The following is an 18,208-nucleotide window of genomic DNA, read 5'->3' on the forward strand; positions in this document are numbered from 1 at the left end:
TCCATATATTGTTCTATGAGTCTTATTTCCTTCTACAATAGTTCTACAGCCCCAATGTACCTGGAATTGTAGCATTCGTCGACGGCCTTTCTTGAGTGCCCTCCCTTAAAGCCAGGAGTCACGGGTCGTCAAACATCCGACGGAGAACAGGGTGAACTACGGCGGTGAAGTGGAAGCTTCGTTCCTAGCGGTGCTCGTCGACGACAGAGCGTTGGCGTCCTGCAAGGAAGAGGTGTGCGGGGCACCTCAGTGACGATAGTTCTGGACCGCAAAGAGATAATGAAGAACTGTGGCCCAGCAAGGGCGTTGAGTCGTCGGCATCTCTGTGGTCTTTAGGTGGCGGGAAACCCACCGGCGGATGCTCCTCGGCACGTCAATGGTCAGGCCTTCTCCAGCGGGATAAGCGGGCAGTGATGCAGACGAGAGCGTCCTTGGATCAAATGAAATTCTTAGGCAAAACAGGAGCACGGCGGCTCCAGTCGGCGACGGCGGTCATCGACAGTGGTGGAGAACAGTCCGGGCGCTTCTCTTTGGGATTCCGCGGCAGTCCCCGTCTCCGGTCGGCAGCCTGTCGTAGGTCTGTCTACCAGGGAGCTTTGGCCAAGATCAGCAGAATGAGGCCCATTGTGTCAAACACAAGATACTAGACACCCACAACATAGAATGCGTATTCGTCACACACTCCATTCACCCAGGTCCCACCCACAGGCGTACCCACAACATACGGTCATTGGGAAGGCTCCAGCCAGTCTGGTCAGCACTTCACCACAACACCATATATGGAACTTCCACCCAACAGCCAGTCAGGGGGAAGGGACAGAGTCAGGGCTTCCCCGGACTTTGGGAAAACAAGGTAATAGGCAATAGAAAGCAATAGGCCACTGGGGCTATCTTGTTTCCTATCAGGAATCAACTGATTCCAATGGCAGGGCCTGTGCATCCCAAAATGGAGGATATTCAGAGCACCTGTCAAATTCAGCATGGAGCTGCCACCAGCCCATACCCTGCTCTGTGGGCCACACACAGGTGCCCAAAAACATACACTAGGAGCACAGGGTTGTACCCCCACCCATGGGTGCCTTAGGGGTATCCCATGGGTCTGTTCACCAAACCAAAAGGGAGAGCTGCACTGCCAGGAGTCCCACATGAACTCCTGCATGGAAAACACAACAGAACACACAATAAAAAGCAGTAAAGGACAAGGATACGAAGGCCCTGTCCCTCCGATGCATTTCCAGCATCACAGGTATCAATTTAATTTAAGCAGTTGATCAGTAGAGGGTATTTGTGTATTTTCATTTGTCAGGTTCTTGTAATTATAGCTATGATTTTCTCTAAACAAATACATGATCATTTGTATGATTGCAGTTATTGTATGAGCTGTTCACCTGAATCCAATGTCCCACACTCATTGTGTGCTTTCTTTTGTTCCTTCAGATGGAATTGAACAGCAGTTGCTGGAGAAATGCAGGATAATAGAAATTCATTTGGGGGAAAAAGAGAAAACCAACTCTGAGCTGCAACAGGAACTCTGGCACAGAGAGACGCTAGTGTTGGCTCTTAGATCTGACCTCAAGGAAAAGGAGAGGAAGTTCCTAGATGAACTGAAAAGCCACAGTCACCGTATAACAATTCTCAATACAGAGCTGCAGAAGCAGACTGAGGCTGCCACCTACCTTTCGTTTCAACTTCACTCCACCATGCAGATGTTGCACAGCTCCAGACACAATGTGAGACAATCGGACCGATTGTCTGAAAACGCATTTTCAGTGCCGCTTGTCCCTGAATGTAAAGCAAAAAAACAAACCCACAAGGTCCATCTACCAAGAAGACCTGCTCTGAAAAGCACACTTACCAATGAAATGTTGAGAGATGCTGCCCAAATAAAGATGAGTAACAGCGAGGTAACAGACTTAATGCCAGACCCATCTGTCTTTTTAGATCCCAAAAGGAATGTGCCTTCTAATCGGCAGCAATGTGAGCCCAGGTTACAGGCTCCCCATCATCACAAAGGTTTTACTTGGTGTAACCATGTGGCTACTCCAGGCCATAAGCCCCAGATGCCAGAAGAATTGACAGTTGCATGCAGTGCCATGCTGTTGGTCAATGCCAAATTGACAAACAGGGAAGGAAAGAGCTGCCATGTCTTCACTCACAAAGGAGCAAATGACTCTGAGTTAAACTCTGAGTAAAACTGCAGCAGGAAACTGTTCTTGGGAGTGGAAATACAAAAGAAATTAGTTTGAACTAAACAGCAAGGAATCAATAACCATTTCCATTTGCCTCTTCCTCTTTCGCTCTCTTAATTGTCCAGGATTGTATATATTTTGACAGGTTTCAACAGATGCGCTGGAATAACGAAACAAGTTATGGGATTCTGCAGTGTAGAGATTCTTGTAGAATCTAAAACCCTTACTACATCATCTGTGCTTATTTTGTCACTTGATTCACAGAAACAGGCGACACATTTTGTCTTCTTTCGTAGAGTCTGAGTTTGTGAGTTTGATTTACAGTGAAGCTTTGCAATTTGCCATATATCTTAAGGTTGCTTACTTTAAGGTACCAAAAGATCGCTCTTAATACATGTTCAGTCGACATATTCCGGTCAGTCTTGCTGCTTGTAAATATTTAGACTGGAAATAAAATGTAACCCATTAGTCTCCCTGGCAGCTGAAGACTATGATATGATATTATATGATAGTTTATTTACAAAGCGCCTATACACAATGTGTTTCAAAGCGCTTCAAGGCAAGGGAGGGAACAAGGGAAAATACAATGACATTCTTACAGGCCATGAACAGTAAGGATGTGAAATTAACTATCGTACTCGGCCTGAGGACATTTCAGATAGTGCAAGAGCTAAGACATAGATAAGGAAGGCAGGGGGAGAGTGGGAAGGAAATGGAAACAGACAGGCGACTACCATACTAGGCCTGACGACATTTCTCGCTGAGCCGGAGATAAACAAAAGGTGAGGGAGAGGGGTGCAGAAAGGTAGGGGAGGAACAAAACAAGCGACTATCATACTAGGCCTGACGACATTTCAGATTGTGCTGGAGGGGGGTTGGGGAGGAAAAAACCAGTAAGGGGGGGGGGAGACAGATGAGGTTGCTATCATACTAGGTCCAGGGACAATTCTGATAGAGTAAGTGCATAGAAGAAAGTAACGGGAGGAGGGGAGGAGATAAGTAAAGGGAGAAAGGGAGAGGAGGAGAGAACAGAGAGTTAGCAGTCAAAAGAGTGGAGAAGCAAGAGGGGAGAGTGAATACAATTGCAGAAGTCAGTAGTAACACATAATGTTGCAAGCCAGGATACAAGATGAAGATGGGAACAGCATGATTTAGGGCCACCAGTACAAGATGCAAAGGAAGTTCAGCATGAGAGTTGAGAAAGGGTGACGCAACGTGAATGAATGAAGTCCATAAAAGTCAAATTCAGCATTGCCCACAAGACAGTGATGGTGAACCCAGAATTTATCAGGACAGACTCCTGCAGAAGTAGGCTTGAGGGAGGTGAGGGGGTAACAGGGTAGAAGAATCAAGCAAAACAGGCAACACCTGTGTGCGAGAATGGTGGGGGCACAAGGGAACATCACGGGGGACAAGAGGGGGTAGGGATGGCCTGTGGGGGCAGAGGGAGTAACACATGTTGGTGCATGCTTACCTGCTGTCTGAGCAGGGGGTCGGGACCTGGGTCCTCCTGGTCCGAACAGGTCCAAACAGGAATTGCCCTTTCCTTCGTCTGCCCTTCGCTAGAGACGCCCGGGCGAGAGATGCCCTTGATCTAATAGTTAAGAGCAGGAAGGAAGAGACAGCCAAAGAAGGTGGGTGGTACTTAGGCCAGGTGACCTAGATCCACTTACACCTGCTCCTCATCTGCAAAGGAAAAGAGGCTGGATGGCTCCTTAAGTGGTGAAAAAGAGCGGCAAGCAGGAAGGCACCAGGTGGGCGGGGCTTGCTAAGTGGTGGAAAAGAGCGGCAGGCAGGAAGGCACCAGGTGGGCGGGGCTTGCTAAGTGGTGAAAAAGAACGGCAGGCAGGAAGGCACCAGGTGGGCGGGCTTAGGCCGGGTGACCTAGATCTACTTGCACCTGCGCCCCATCGGCAAAGGAAAAGAGGCTGGAGGGCTGCTTAAGTAGGGTAAAAGAATGGCAAGCAGGAAGGCACCAGGTAGGCGGGGCTTGCTAAGTAGTGAAAAAGACCGGCAAGCAGGAAGGCACCAGGTGGGCGGGGCTTGCTAAGTGGTGAAAAAGAGCGGCAAGCAGGAAGGCACCAGGTGGGCGGGGCTTGCTAAGTGGTGAAAAAGAGCGGCAGGCAGGAAGGCACCAGGTGGGCGGGCTTAGGCCAGGTGACCTAGATCCACTTGCACCTGCTTCCCATCTGCAAAGGAAAAGAGGCTGGAGGGCTGCTTAAGTAGGGTAAAAGAATGGCAAGCAGGAAGGCACCAGGTGGGCGGGCTTAGGCCGGGTGACCTAGATCTACTTGCACCTGCGCCCCATCGGCAAAGGAAAAGAGGCTGGAGGGCTGCTTAAGTAGGGTAAAAGAATGGCAAGCAGGAAGGCACCAGGTAGGCGGGGCTTGCTAAGTAGTGAAAAAGACAGGCAAGCAGGAAGGCACCAGGTGGGCGGGGCTTGCTATGTGGTGAAAAAGAGCGGCAAGCAGGAAGGAACCAGGTGGGCGGGTCTTGCTAAGTGATGAAAAAGAGCAGCAGGCAGGAAGGCACCAAGTGGGCGGGCTTAGGCCAGGTGACCTAGATCCACTTGCACCTGCTTCCCATCTGCAAAGGAAAAGAGGCTGGAGGACTGCTTAAGTAGGGTAAAAGAACGGCAAGCAGGAAGGCACCAGGTAGGCGGGGCTTGCTAAGTAGTGAAAAAGACCGGCAAGCAGGAAGGCACCAGGTGGGCGGGGCTTGCTAAGTAGTGAAAAAGAGCGGCAAGCAGGAAGGCACCAGGTGGGCGGGGCTTGCTAAGTGGTGAAAAAGAGCGGCAAGCAGGAAGGCACCAGGTGGGCGGGTCTTGCTAAGTGATGAAAAAGAGCAGCAGGCAGGAAGGCACCAGGTGGGCGGGCTTAGGCCAGGTGACCTAGATCCACTTGCACCTGCTCCCCATCTGCAAAGGAAAAGAGGCTGGAGGGCTCCTTAAGTAGGGAAAAAGAGCGGCAAGCAGGAAGGCACCAGGTGGGCGGGGCTTGCTAAGTGGTGAAAAAGAGCGGCAAGCATGAAGGCACCAGGTGGGCGGGGCTTGCTAAGTGGTGAAAAAGAGCGGCAGGCAGGAAGGCACCAGGTGGGCGGGCTTAGGCCAGGTGACCTAGATCCACTTGCACCTGCTTCCCATCTGCAAAGGAAAAGAGGCTGGAGGGCTGCTTAAGTAGGGTAAAAGAATGGCAAGCAGGAAGGCACCAGGTGGGCGGGCTTAGGCCGGGTGACCTAGATCTACTTGCACCTGCGCCCCATCGGCAAAGGAAAAGAGGCTGGAGGGCTGCTTAAGTAGGGTAAAAGAATGGCAAGCAGGAAGGCACCAGGTAGGCGGGGCTTGCTAAGTAGTGAAAAAGACCGGCAAGCAGGAAGGCACCAGCTGGGCGGGGCTTGCTAAGTAGTGAAAAAGACCGGCAAGCAGGAAGGCACCAGGTGGGTGGGGCTTGCTAAGTAGTGAAAAAGACCGGCAAGCAGGAAGGCACCAGGTGGGCGGGGCTTGCTATGTGGTGAAAAAGAGCGGCAAGCAGGAAGGCACCAGATGGGCGGGTCTTGCTAAGTGATGAAAAAGAGCAGCAGGCAGGAAGGCACCAAGTGGGCGGGCTTAGGCCAGGTGACCTAGATCCACTTGCACCTGCTTCCCATCTGCAAAGGAAAAGAGGCTGGAGGACTGCTTAAGTAGGGTAAAAGAACGGCAAGCAGGAAGGCACCAGGTAGGCGGGGCTTGCTAAGTGGTGAAAAAGACCAGCAAGCAGGAAGGCACCAGGTGGGCGGGGCTTGCTAAGTAGTGAAAAAGAGCGGCAAGCAGGAAGGCACCAGGTGGGCGGGGCTTGCTAAGTGGTGAAAAAGAGCAGCAAGCAGGAAGGCACCAGGTGGGCGGGTCTTGCTAAGTGATGAAAAAGAGCGGCAGGCAGGAAGGCACCAGGTGGGCGGGCTTAGGCCAGGTGACCTAGATCCACTTGCACCTGCTCCCCATCTGCAAAGGAAAAGAGGCTGGAGGGCTCCTTAAGTAGGGAAAAAGAGCGGCAAGCAGGAAGGCACCAGGTGGGCGGGGCTTGCTAAGTGGTGAAAAAGAGCGGCAAGCAGGAAGGCACCAGGTGGGCGGGGCTTGCTAAGTGGTGGAAAAGAGCAGCAAGCAGGAAGGCACCAGGTGGGCGGGGCTTGCTAAGTGGCGAAAAAGAGCGGCAGGCAGGAAGGCCCCAGGTGGGCGGGCTTAGGCCAGGTGACCTAGATCCACTTGCACCTGCTCCCCATCAGCAAAGGAAATGCGGCTGGAGGGCTCCTTAAGTAGGGAAAAAGAGTGGCAAGCAGGAAGGCACCAGGTGTGCAGGGCTTGCTAAGTGGTGAAAAAGACCGGCAAGCAGGAAGGCATCAGGTGGGTGGGGCTTGCTAAGTGGTGAAAAAGAGCGGCAACCAGGAAGGCACCAGGTGGGCGGGGCTTGCTAAGTGGTGAAAAAGAGCGGCAAGCAGGAAGGCACCAGGTGGGCGGGGCTTGCTAAGTGGTGAAAAAGAGCGGCAGGCAGGAAGGCACCAGGTGGGCGGGCTTAGGCCAGGTGACCTAGATCCACTTGCACCTGCTTCCCATCTGCAAAGGAAAAGAGGCTGGAGGGCTGCTTAAGTAGGGTTAAAGAATGGCAAGCAGGAAGGCACCAGGTAGGCGGGGCTTGCTAAGTAGTGAAAAAGACCGGCAAGCAGGAAGGCACCAGGTGGGTGGGGCTTGCTAAGTAGTGAAAAAGACCGGCAAGCAGGAAGGCACCAGGTGGGCGGGGCTTGCTATGTGGTGAAAAAGAGCGGCAAGCAGGAAGGCACCAGGTGGGCGGGTCTTGCTAAGTGATGAAAAAGAGCAGCAGGCAGGAAGGCACCAAGTGGGCGGGCTTAGGCCAGGTGACCTAGATCCACTTGCACCTGCTTCCCATCTGCAAAGGAAAAGAGGCTGGAGGACTGCTTAAGTAGGGTAAAAGAATGGCAAGCAGGAAGGCACCAGGTAGGCGGTGCTTGCTAAGTAGTGAAAAAGACCGGCAAGCAGGAAGGCACCAGGTGGGCGGGGCTTGCTAAGTAGTGAAAAAGAGCGGCAAGCAGGAAGGCACCAGGTGGGCAGGGCTTGCTAAGTGGTGAAAAAGAGCGGCAAGCAGGAAGGCACCAGGTGGGCGGGTCTTGCTAAGTGATGAAAAAGAGCGGCAGGCAGGAAGGCACCAGGTGGGTGGGCTTAGGCCAGGTGACCTAGATCCACTTGCACCTGCTCCCCATCTGCAAAGGAAAAGAGGCTGGAGGGCTCCTTAAGTAGGGAAAAAGAGCGGCAAGCAGGAAGGCACCAGGTGGGCGGGGCTTGCTAAGTGGTGAAAAAGAGCGGCAAGCAGGAAGGCACCAGGTGGGCGGGGCTTGCTAAGTGGTGGAAAAGAGCAGCAAGCAGGAAGGCACCAGGTGGGCGGGGCTTGCTAAGTGGCAAAAAAGAGCGGCAGGCAGGAAGGCCCCAGGTGGGCGGGCTTAGGCCAGGTGACCTAGATCCACTTGCACCTGCTCCCCATCAGCAAAGGAAATGCGGCTGGAGGGCTCCTTAAGTAGGGAAAAAGAGTGGCAAGCAGGAAGGCACCAGGTGTGCGGGGCTTGCTAAGTGGTGAAAAAGAGCGGCAAGCAGGAAGGCTTCAGGTGGGCGGGGCTTGCTAAGTGGTGAAAAAGAGCGGCAAGCAGGAAGGCACCAGGTGGGCGGGGCTTGCTAAGTGGTTAAAAAGAGCGGCAAGCAGGAAGGCACCAGGTGGGCGGGGCTTGCTAAGTGGTGAAAAAGAGCGGCAGGCAGGAAGGCAACAGTTGGGCGGGGCTTGCTAAGTGGTGAAAAAGAGCGGCAAGCAGGAAGGCACCAGGTGGGCGGGGCTTGCTAAGTGGCAAAAAAGAGCGGCAGGCAGGAAGGCCCCAGGTGGGCGGGCTTAGGCCAGGTGACCTAGATCCACTTGCACCTGCTCCCCATCTGCAAAGGAAAAGAGGCTGGAGGGCTCCTTAAGTAGGGAAAAAGAGCGGCAAGCAGGAAGGCACCAGGTGGGCGGGGCTTGCTAAGTGGTGAAAAAGAGCGGCAAGCAGGAAGGCACCAGGTGGGCGGGGCTTGCTAAGTGGTGGAAAAGAGCAGCAAGCAGGAAGGCACCAGGTGGGCGGGGCTTGCTAAGTGGCGAAAAAGAGCGGCAGGCAGGAAGGCCCCAGGTGGGCGGGCTTAGGCCAGGTGACCTAGATCCACTTGCACCTGCTCCCCATCAGCAAAGGAAATGCGGCTGGAGGGCTCCTTAAGTAGGGAAAAAGAGTGGCAAGCAGGAAGGCACCAGGTGTGCAGGGCTTGCTAAGTGGTGAAAAAGACCGGCAAGCAGGAAGGCATCAGGTGGGTGGGGCTTGCTAAGTGGTGAAAAAGAGCGGCAACCAGGAAGGCACCAGGTGGGCGGGGCTTGCTAAGTGGTGAAAAAGAGCGGCAAGCAGGAAGGCACCAGGTGGGCGGGGCTTGCTAAGTGGTGAAAAAGAGCGGCAGGCAGGAAGGCACCAGGTGGGCGGGCTTAGGCCAGGTGACCTAGATCCACTTGCACCTGCTTCCCATCTGCAAAGGAAAAGAGGCTGGAGGGCTGCTTAAGTAGGGTTAAAGAATGGCAAGCAGGAAGGCACCAGGTAGGCGGGGCTTGCTAAGTAGTGAAAAAGACCGGCAAGCAGGAAGGCACCAGGTGGGTGGGGCTTGCTAAGTAGTGAAAAAGACCGGCAAGCAGGAAGGCACCAGGTGGGCGGGGCTTGCTATGTGGTGAAAAAGAGCGGCAAGCAGGAAGGCACCAGGTGGGCGGGTCTTGCTAAGTGATGAAAAAGAGCAGCAGGCAGGAAGGCACCAAGTGGGCGGGCTTAGGCCAGGTGACCTAGATCCACTTGCACCTGCTTCCCATCTGCAAAGGAAAAGAGGCTGGAGGACTGCTTAAGTAGGGTAAAAGAATGGCAAGCAGGAAGGCACCAGGTAGGCGGTGCTTGCTAAGTAGTGAAAAAGACCGGCAAGCAGGAAGGCACCAGGTGGGCGGGGCTTGCTAAGTAGTGAAAAAGAGCGGCAAGCAGGAAGGCACCAGGTGGGCAGGGCTTGCTAAGTGGTGAAAAAGAGCGGCAAGCAGGAAGGCACCAGGTGGGCGGGTCTTGCTAAGTGATGAAAAAGAGCGGCAGGCAGGAAGGCACCAGGTGGGTGGGCTTAGGCCAGGTGACCTAGATCCACTTGCACCTGCTCCCCATCTGCAAAGGAAAAGAGGCTGGAGGGCTCCTTAAGTAGGGAAAAAGAGCGGCAAGCAGGAAGGCACCAGGTGGGCGGGGCTTGCTAAGTGGTGAAAAAGAGCGGCAAGCAGGAAGGCACCAGGTGGGCGGGGCTTGCTAAGTGGTGGAAAAGAGCAGCAAGCAGGAAGGCACCAGGTGGGCGGGGCTTGCTAAGTGGCAAAAAAGAGCGGCAGGCAGGAAGGCCCCAGGTGGGCGGGCTTAGGCCAGGTGACCTAGATCCACTTGCACCTGCTCCCCATCAGCAAAGGAAATGCGGCTGGAGGGCTCCTTAAGTAGGGAAAAAGAGTGGCAAGCAGGAAGGCACCAGGTGTGCGGGGCTTGCTAAGTGGTGAAAAAGAGCGGCAAGCAGGAAGGCTTCAGGTGGGCGGGGCTTGCTAAGTGGTGAAAAAGAGCGGCAAGCAGGAAGGCACCAGGTGGGCGGGGCTTGCTAAGTGGTTAAAAAGAGCGGCAAGCAGGAAGGCACCAGGTGGGCGGGGCTTGCTAAGTGGTGAAAAAGAGCGGCAGGCAGGAAGGCAACAGTTGGGCGGGGCTTGCTAAGTGGTGAAAAAGAGCGGCAAGCAGGAAGGCACCAGGTGGGCGGGGCTTGCTAAGTGGTGAAAAAGAGCGGCAGGCAGGAAGGCAACAGGTGGGCGGGCTTAGGCCAGGTGACCTAGATCCACTTGCACCTGCTCCCCATCTGCAAAGGAAAAGAGGCTGGAGGGCTCCTTAAGTATGGAAAAAGAATAGCAAGCAGGAAGGCACCAGGTGGGTGGGGCTTGATAAGTGGTGAAAAAGAGCGGCAGGCAGGAAGGCACCAGGTGGCCGGGGCTTGCTAAGTGGTGAAAAAGAGCAGCAGGCAGGAAGGCACCAGGTGGGCGGGCTTAGGCCAGGTGACCTAGATCCACTTGCACCTGCTCCCCATCTGCAAAGGAAAAGAGGCTGGAGGGCTCCTTAAGTAGGGAAAAAGAGCGGCAAGCAGGAAGGCACCAGGAGGGCGGGGCTTGCTAAGTGGTGAAAAAGAGCGGCAAGCAGGAAGGCACCAAGTGGACGGGGCTTGCTAAGTGGTGAAAAAGAGCGGCAGGCAGGAAGGCAACAGTGGGCAGGCTAAGCCTGTTTAGAACTCTATACTCTAGCAGTTTTTATGTGTCAATGTTGTGTGAAATAAGTTAGTGGCATTTCCCAAACATAAGGCAGAGGCTAGTACATGCAGTAGAAAGTGAGGCAGGAGTGTTGTTTTTTATCTTCAAGACTAATGAGAACCCTCACATTTTACAGATTTAGCAATAACTATATTTGCTAACTGGTTTTAGAGTTTTCTCATATTGTTTGCAAGGATAATATTACTTGTGTAGGTTCAACAAATATTTCTATTTGTAGTTGTTTATGATATCTTTTATTGAACAACTTTCAAAAAGTGCACTGTAGTCCCAAAAACGTTAGTGCAAATTATATTTAACATTATCGTTGAAGGTGGTTTTATAAGGTAATGATCAGTATCATTTAAGTATTTTTTTTAAGTGTTCCCTAAATATAATGGATAACATTATCTGAATGTTAGCTGCTTTATGTTAAAATGCCAGCTGTTCTATTTACATATCATTAGTATTTTCTATGGCTGCTTCAAGGCACATGTACAGTCCTCTACACTTTAGAAAGGTAACAGCATATACCTTTTGGTGTTAGGTGGGTAATGTCAGATTTTTCCAAAAGCTCTTCAGAAATGTCCTGTCATGATGACTTATCCCAATTTTTGTATGTTGGTCTGCAACAAGGTATTGCAACCTGCCACATGCAGTATGCTGCAAAAGTTTAGCGCTGTGCAGAACTCATTTTGGCTTTCCCAGCCTACACACTAATATGAATGTCTTGATTTGTTGTAGGAATAGTTCGTGTTTTTTGCATTTAACTATTTGGATAACATAGCTTTAACACACTGGCCTCACTTGACAGTGTGATAGTAAAAAAATGAAATGTTCTTAAAAGAATAATGTAACTTAAACTAAACTGGACTGCAGCTTTATCCTGGGAATCACTGCAATACAGCTATTACAACCAATAATCAACAAAAACAATGTTACCTGCCTATATGAAAAAGTCCATACAAGCATTCACTTTAACAGTCTCCCTGTGGATATATTGCATTCTAAAAGATACTAGGTACTTTAACATTTCTGTTCTACATTAGCTTCAGTATAAACACCAACTTCTTCAATGATAACATTCCAACATGATGCAAAAGTGTTAAAACATTCGATTTTCTCCAGTATCAATACACACGTGGCATCCAGAATTGTGGGGTTGTGAATGTATTTGCTATGTGCAGGTCATTTCAATGTAGACAGTTGTCAATTTGCATTTGTCTCCTCTAGGTTTAAATTCAAGGCAATGCTCTCAGGGTTCTTATTATTCTTTTCTAAACTGAAATGTATACTGTGTTCTCAAAATATGTGAGTGCAGCTTTCTCAAAATATGCATGTACGACTTTAACTAAACTTGAGTGTTACTTACAATCTATATGAGTATGGGTGTGACTTTGTATACAGCTAAATATGCAGCTTTAAATTCACGCGTGCATGTGTATTGTTTTCAATCTATTTTCATGTGTCACTTTCAATCTCTGTATGCCTGTGCAGCTTGAATGTCTGCATGTAGTTTTTAACCTGCATGTGTGTTTTTGCCGCTGGACATATATTATACCCCAGTAACATGTACAATGTTTAAAAAAAAACTTCCCTTCCACATTTCACATGAATCTGATTGTGCATTCAATGATAAGGGATTGCTGTGGTTTGTACTTTGTACAATTCTTATTAAATAGAATTAATTCCCTCATCATTTTTTTGCGCAAACACCTAATCTATGGTTATGTCATCCCCAGCCTGCATTAATGCATGGTATCACTCTGCGTGGGCTTTGTCTTGATATTTTTACATAAAGAAAGTTCTGCTTTGAATACACTCCATTCCTGAAACATCATCAGCATCAATAATGCAATAATTGAAGAAATGCTTTGGTACTGTGATGCATTGAATTCCAGGTAACCAGAGTTCTCAGCATTTCTTTGGCACGTATAAGCCAGTCTTTCAATACAATTGAAAGACACACAACATTTTGAGAATAATGTTAAGTTCAGGCATGCCTAGGTTAGTCTTGCATGTTACCAGAGCCATCCTTTTGTCATAAAACCTGGTATCTCAGAGCGGGCACTGGACTGGCTGTCCTTTTTCCTCACTAACCGCTCTTCCCAAGTCATCCTGGGCCCATCCTCCTCTCCTACTTCCATTTCTACATGTGGCGCCCCCAGGGTTCTATTCTCTCCCCCTGGATCTTTAACATCTACCTTGCTCTCCTTGCATGCCTCACCTCCTCCTTCTCCTTCAACTTCCACTGTTATGCAGATGACACACAGCTCTTCTTCAGACTCCCTGCTGACCCTCTTGAACCCTCCATCATCCCTGACTGCCTTTCTGCCATTCAGTCCTGGTCTGCCTCCAATGGTCTATGCCTCAGCGCCTGTAAAACTAAGATGCTTCCCATTGGGACCCCTGCTCCCTCTTTCTTCCCTTCACTCTGGCCTTCCTCCTTGGGTTCTCCCCCTGCTCCTTCAACTGAAGCCAGAAACCTTGGAGTCATCTTCGAATCCTCTAGCTCCTTCCTCCTTCACACTCAGGATATTGCCAAGAAGTCCAACTACCCTCTCTTCTTTCTCCAAGGAATTCTACCTTTTCTCACTTTCCTGCAGAGGCTCAATGTGATCCAAGCCCTAGTTCTCTCTAGACTTGACTACTGTAATAGCCTCCTCAATCTTCCTTCCTCCACTCTGTGAACCCTTCAGCTTATCCAGAATAGAGCAGCAAGACTTATCCTTGGCCTTAAGCCCAGGGACCCCATCTCCCCTGCCCTAAAAAGTCTTCACTGGCTCCCGGTTGCTGCACAGATTAAATTCAAATCCCTCTGCATCATCCGCAAGGCTGTCTGGGCCCAGGGACCACTCTATCTTCAACTGTATCTCGCTAAATACTCTCCCGCTAGACCTCTTCGCTCCTCTGGCACCAACTCTTTGTGTGTAATGCGTTTTGCTAAAAAGAGGGCAGGGGTCGCTCACTTTCTTCTGTGGGCTCACTACTTTACAATAGCCTCACCCTGCGCCTCGAACAGGATCTTCTCAAATTCCAGATGCTCCCTAAGAGTTTCCTCCTTTCCTTCCCACCTTCTCTCCTCTGCTAGTCCCACGGTTGCTGAATCGGTGTCCTTGGCCCTTATCCATTTTCAGGGCCTTGACCTCCGTCACCTATTACTCCCAGCTCCTGTCTATCCACAGCACTTTGCATCTGCACACCCTCCGCTCTGGTGACTCGCACTTACACCTGTGCCCCCTCCCGCTTCCGTTCCTTCCAGCTCCTTGCCCCCACACACTGGAACTCTTTACCTCTCTCTATCCGCTCTATTCCTTCCTTCTCCTCATTCCGCACATCCCTTAAATCTCTACTTCTCCATTCTCTGCCATGAAACCCTTTCCCCCTCCTGCCCCCCTCCTTCCTTCCTCTCTCCCCCTTGATCATCTCCTTCCTCTCTCCCTCCTCCCCACTCCCATCCTTTTCCCCTTACCTTCCCTCCCTCTTCTCCTCCTCCCCCCTCCCTCTCCCTCTCAGTTCTACTGCTATGCTTCCCCTCCTCCCTCCAGTTTAATTGCTCGTCTCACTGTTTTGATGGACTGATTCATTATTGTATGTTGCTTCCACTGTTATTGTTTTATGAATCATGTTGTTCTGATGTTCAGCGCTTTGGCGTAAGGCGCTGTATAAATGAAATAAAATACAAATACACCTCCTGCAGGTCTGGCCGTGTAGCACTCAACATTCCTAGCACTTCCTCTATGGCTCTCCAACAAGCTCGGACTCCCCAGCACTTACCCCCTCTTCGTTTCTGCACTTGCACGTTCTGAATACTCACAAGGCATAGTTGATCCATCCCTCCTCCTCTTCCCCTCAGCTCTTAATATTGTGTTGTAATGTACCCTCCCTCCATCCCTGCCTTGTGGGCGCATTAAAACTGTACATTCTTATTGTATAAGCGCCTAACAAGCAAACAATACATAAATAAATAAATAACTGAGCATGCAGCTTAGATTTGCAACAAATGACATAATTGGTGATTGGTATCTCTCTTGCTCTTTCAGGCAGGTCTTTTTCAATTAATTTGATTTTAGACCATTATCCTTTGCTCCAAGGTTCTCCAAACTGTGTAATTGGGATTTTTTTTCTGAAGGAACTTTGCTTGGACCTGGAATTGACGATAACGCATGCTAAGGTTTTTATATGTGATTTTTGGAATACTAAATAGGCTAGCCGTTTCATGAACAGAATTCATGTTTAAAAAAACGGCCTGCTGTTTGCACTGCATGCTGGCAATAGTACAATCAAAGTTATTACTCATTAGGTTGCAGCGAGGGTACGTCTGTTTTTTCTGAGATTACATTTTTATTATTGTGTAGCAATATGCAGTTTTGTCTGCCTACTGCGGAAGTAAGGCAACAAGTAGTCTAAAAAGAACACACATTACAAATGTAGATGTTGGAATCTTTCGCCTGTAATAAGGAAAAACAGTAGGCAGTAGAAAACGTGTTTATGTACTGCTTAAATTTCAAGGTGATCATGCCTGGCAGAAAATGTTCGGGTGATGTATCAGTGTTGCTGCAGATAATCAATGTGTAGATTTTGCCAGGACTGTCTCCCAGTCCTGTTAGAGCTGCATCCTTTTAAAAGAAGGCAGCAACACTTATTTGTGTTTGCCGTGTGCACAGTAAGAGCTACAATTTACAAGGAACAAGATAGCAATATGTCCATTATTATCCTTCTTGAATATACTTTAGGCAAATATCTGGTTTGACAGTGGTCCACATCCTTTTCTAGTAACGCTGTTGCTTTTACGTGTTTTTTATTTACTTGGATATGGCATTCCAAAAGCCATTGTTCGTGACTAGCACCCCGGATATATGGGTGCTGCCTGATTAGTCATAAAAAGAAAGGGAGTAGAATAAAGCGCCTGTTGCGCAATTAAACCAGTCACCCAAAGATTTTAATTGGTATAATTGGGTACTGTGGAACTGTATCCAAACCAGTCGTAATAAACAAATGTAATGCTGCAGGAAACAGGAATAAATGTTTACCCTGCACGAAATAAAAATGGTGTTAAATGCTAACGAACTTAATGTGATAAAGAGTGACATAATTGAAGTATCCTGCCTGAAAGTAAGTAGATGAGGTAACCCAGATAGCAGACGGTACTCTAGTAATTGAAAAATAGCCTTTATTATAAGAAATATTTACAAGTAGAAAGACATATGTAAGAGGCTTCATCATAGCAAATCCGCCAGATCATCAATTTTTCCCATCTGCACCACGTGACACTCTTGCACAGTCTCACCCACAGCTTACAATGAACACCAACATTCCACATTCACTCTGCAGGCAGAAGAAGCTAGTATACGACACCACCTCACTAGCTTTAATAATGAACAAAAAGAAGAGTAGCTACTCACACACACACACCAAAGCTAACAACAAACAACAGAAACACACACACACATCCAACCTGCTGCTCCACGTGAAAACATGTCACGGACCAGTCACATAAATCACGACAATCCTATCGCCTAGAGCACAGAAACATTTAATAGAAGGAAATGACAGAAAAGTAACGGACATGACAGAATATCGCATTCAACAAAAAAGTACACTGCAAGGGGGAAACCATATTGATGCATCTGGACATGGGTAATCCCCCCATGACCACATGGAGAGATAACTTTAAAAAATAAATGCATGTATGGAAGAACAATGGAATAAAAGATTCTCCAAGGGAGATACCAGGAACTTAACAAACGGGAATGCTGCAAGTTAAAAGGTTGTGCATAGACTTTTAAAATACAGCACAAGGATAAAACCAGAGGCAGATTTAGCACTCGGCTGACGGACAAAGTGCAAGCGGGCTCTGCCATGACCTGGTCCAACACCTTCCCAATCTATTCACACCAGCCACAACACAAACGCCCTCATCCCTTCTTGATGGCAGTGAGGCACATTGGAATAACAGTCTTCGCGCTCGCTCACAGGGCCCAGCTAAACATTTGTCAGGGGCTTGTGGGGCCCCATTTGAATATAATTGGGTCCCCCCTTGTCTACAGTTGTGAGGGGGGCACAGTCTGTGGCGCCCTTGGGTTGCTTGAATATGAATGGATACAAAGGAATGCTCCTTATCTCACGAACAGGCAGCCAGAGGGAAGCTGAAACACTAAATGGCTACTGAAAAGTTAGTAATTGCTCTGTCAGCAAGGTGCTAACACAGATGAAACCAGAGTAAAAGAGGTGATAGCACTACTGGATGCTGGGTCCTATCAAAGCCAGTATGTAGACTGCTGCAAAGGTGACAGCAGCCAGCAAAGGGCAGCCTGTACTATGCACACAAGGCAAAGTGCATATTTAATGCCATGAAAGTAAGAAATATGTTGCTGTACAGTAGTCAAAATAGGGGCAGTTGCATGGGCCCCCGCTCTCCACCCTTCCCCCGAGGCTCTTCAACACATATACAGAAAAACAAAATCACAACACTGTGTGACTCTTAACCATACAAGGCACTGATATGTTATAATTTGTCTTCTGCACCTTTACAGCAAACAATATGCGGAACCCACATTTGCACAATATGGATTGACATGATCAGAAGTGACATCACAGTAAAGTAAATGGCATTACAAGCAGTGGCATCAATCTTCAGTACTCTAGGACACCATTGGTAAAGACATTAAAAATAGTTTAGTAAACCATGATGGTTTTTATCCATAGGAAAAATTGCAAACTAAATCACTTCTAGCAACACCAAATGTCAGCTGATCAGGCACAGTGAGGATAAATAATTTGCCCAGGATCACCAATTTTGGTAAAGTGGTGAAATCAGTATTTGGACCCAGGCTGAGATTTAAGCGATTGACTACATATCTTCCCAGTGATAGGTCACAAACATTTTTTTTTTTACGAGTGGTTTTGCAAAAATAAAATAATTTGTTTTTCTATCACTACCTTGAAAAGTACACAAACCACATAAGAAACCAACCTGACATTACATACATTGTTATAGAAATAGGTCAAGCAAAAAGACACTTAAAGCTTTATTTTCGCCACCCTGAAGGCACAATTGCAGTAGCAACCTACAAGGAATGTGGACCTAAATGAAATATCATTTGGTTTAAAAAAAAAGTTATTCACAGTGAAAGAGAATTCAATATAAGGTAACCTGCTTCAGCCATTATTTCACACAGCATGCAGAATTATAATCCCTCCCATTTGTTACCTCTAATCGGTTTACTGGAACGAGGTTCACACAAAGCTGAGCCGGGGGGTGCTGGGTGAGCAGTGGGAAAAGCGCTGTGCTTCACTGCGCTTTTAACTGTCACACGAAAAGTGTGAGCTGGGAAGACTTTGGACAGTGGACCCTGCTTCAGGGGAGAAAAGTCAGGCCTTATTCTTGTCCGGAGCTGGCTGTGTGCAAGAAACAGCCCATGAAATTGGGACAATCCCACAAAAGGCGGGATGGCTGGCCACCCTACAGACACATCCAGTTACTTTTCCCCACCCTTGGGTTTCATCTATGCTTGTGTAGCTGTCAACTTGGTATAAGGTGAACACAGAGAACTCTGACAAAGGGGATTTCCGTCAACCATCTGGATATGTTTGGGCCATTTCAATACAACCTTATCTAAGTGGCTGCAT

General features: G+C 48.9%; 1 protein-coding gene across 1 annotated transcript in view; it reads left to right on the forward strand.

Annotated features, from left to right (window-relative positions):
- Window positions 1-11,950, forward strand: part of CCDC92B (coiled-coil domain containing 92B) — a 983,368-nt gene extending 971,418 nt beyond the window's left edge. The window contains exon 4 of the mRNA XM_069615060.1: window positions 1,438-11,950. Coding sequence (XP_069471161.1) covers window positions 1,438-2,192 — 755 coding nt within the window. The 3' untranslated portion in view covers window positions 2,193-11,950. The remainder of the gene's footprint in view (window positions 1-1,437) is intronic.
- Window positions 11,951-18,208: the final 6,258 nt, after the last annotated feature.

The sequence above is a fragment of the Ambystoma mexicanum genome, chromosome 9, assembly GCF_040938575.1.
Source record: "Ambystoma mexicanum isolate Mex_15411 chromosome 9, UKY_AmexF1_1, whole genome shotgun sequence".
Taxonomy (NCBI): domain Eukaryota; kingdom Metazoa; phylum Chordata; class Amphibia; order Caudata; family Ambystomatidae; genus Ambystoma; species Ambystoma mexicanum.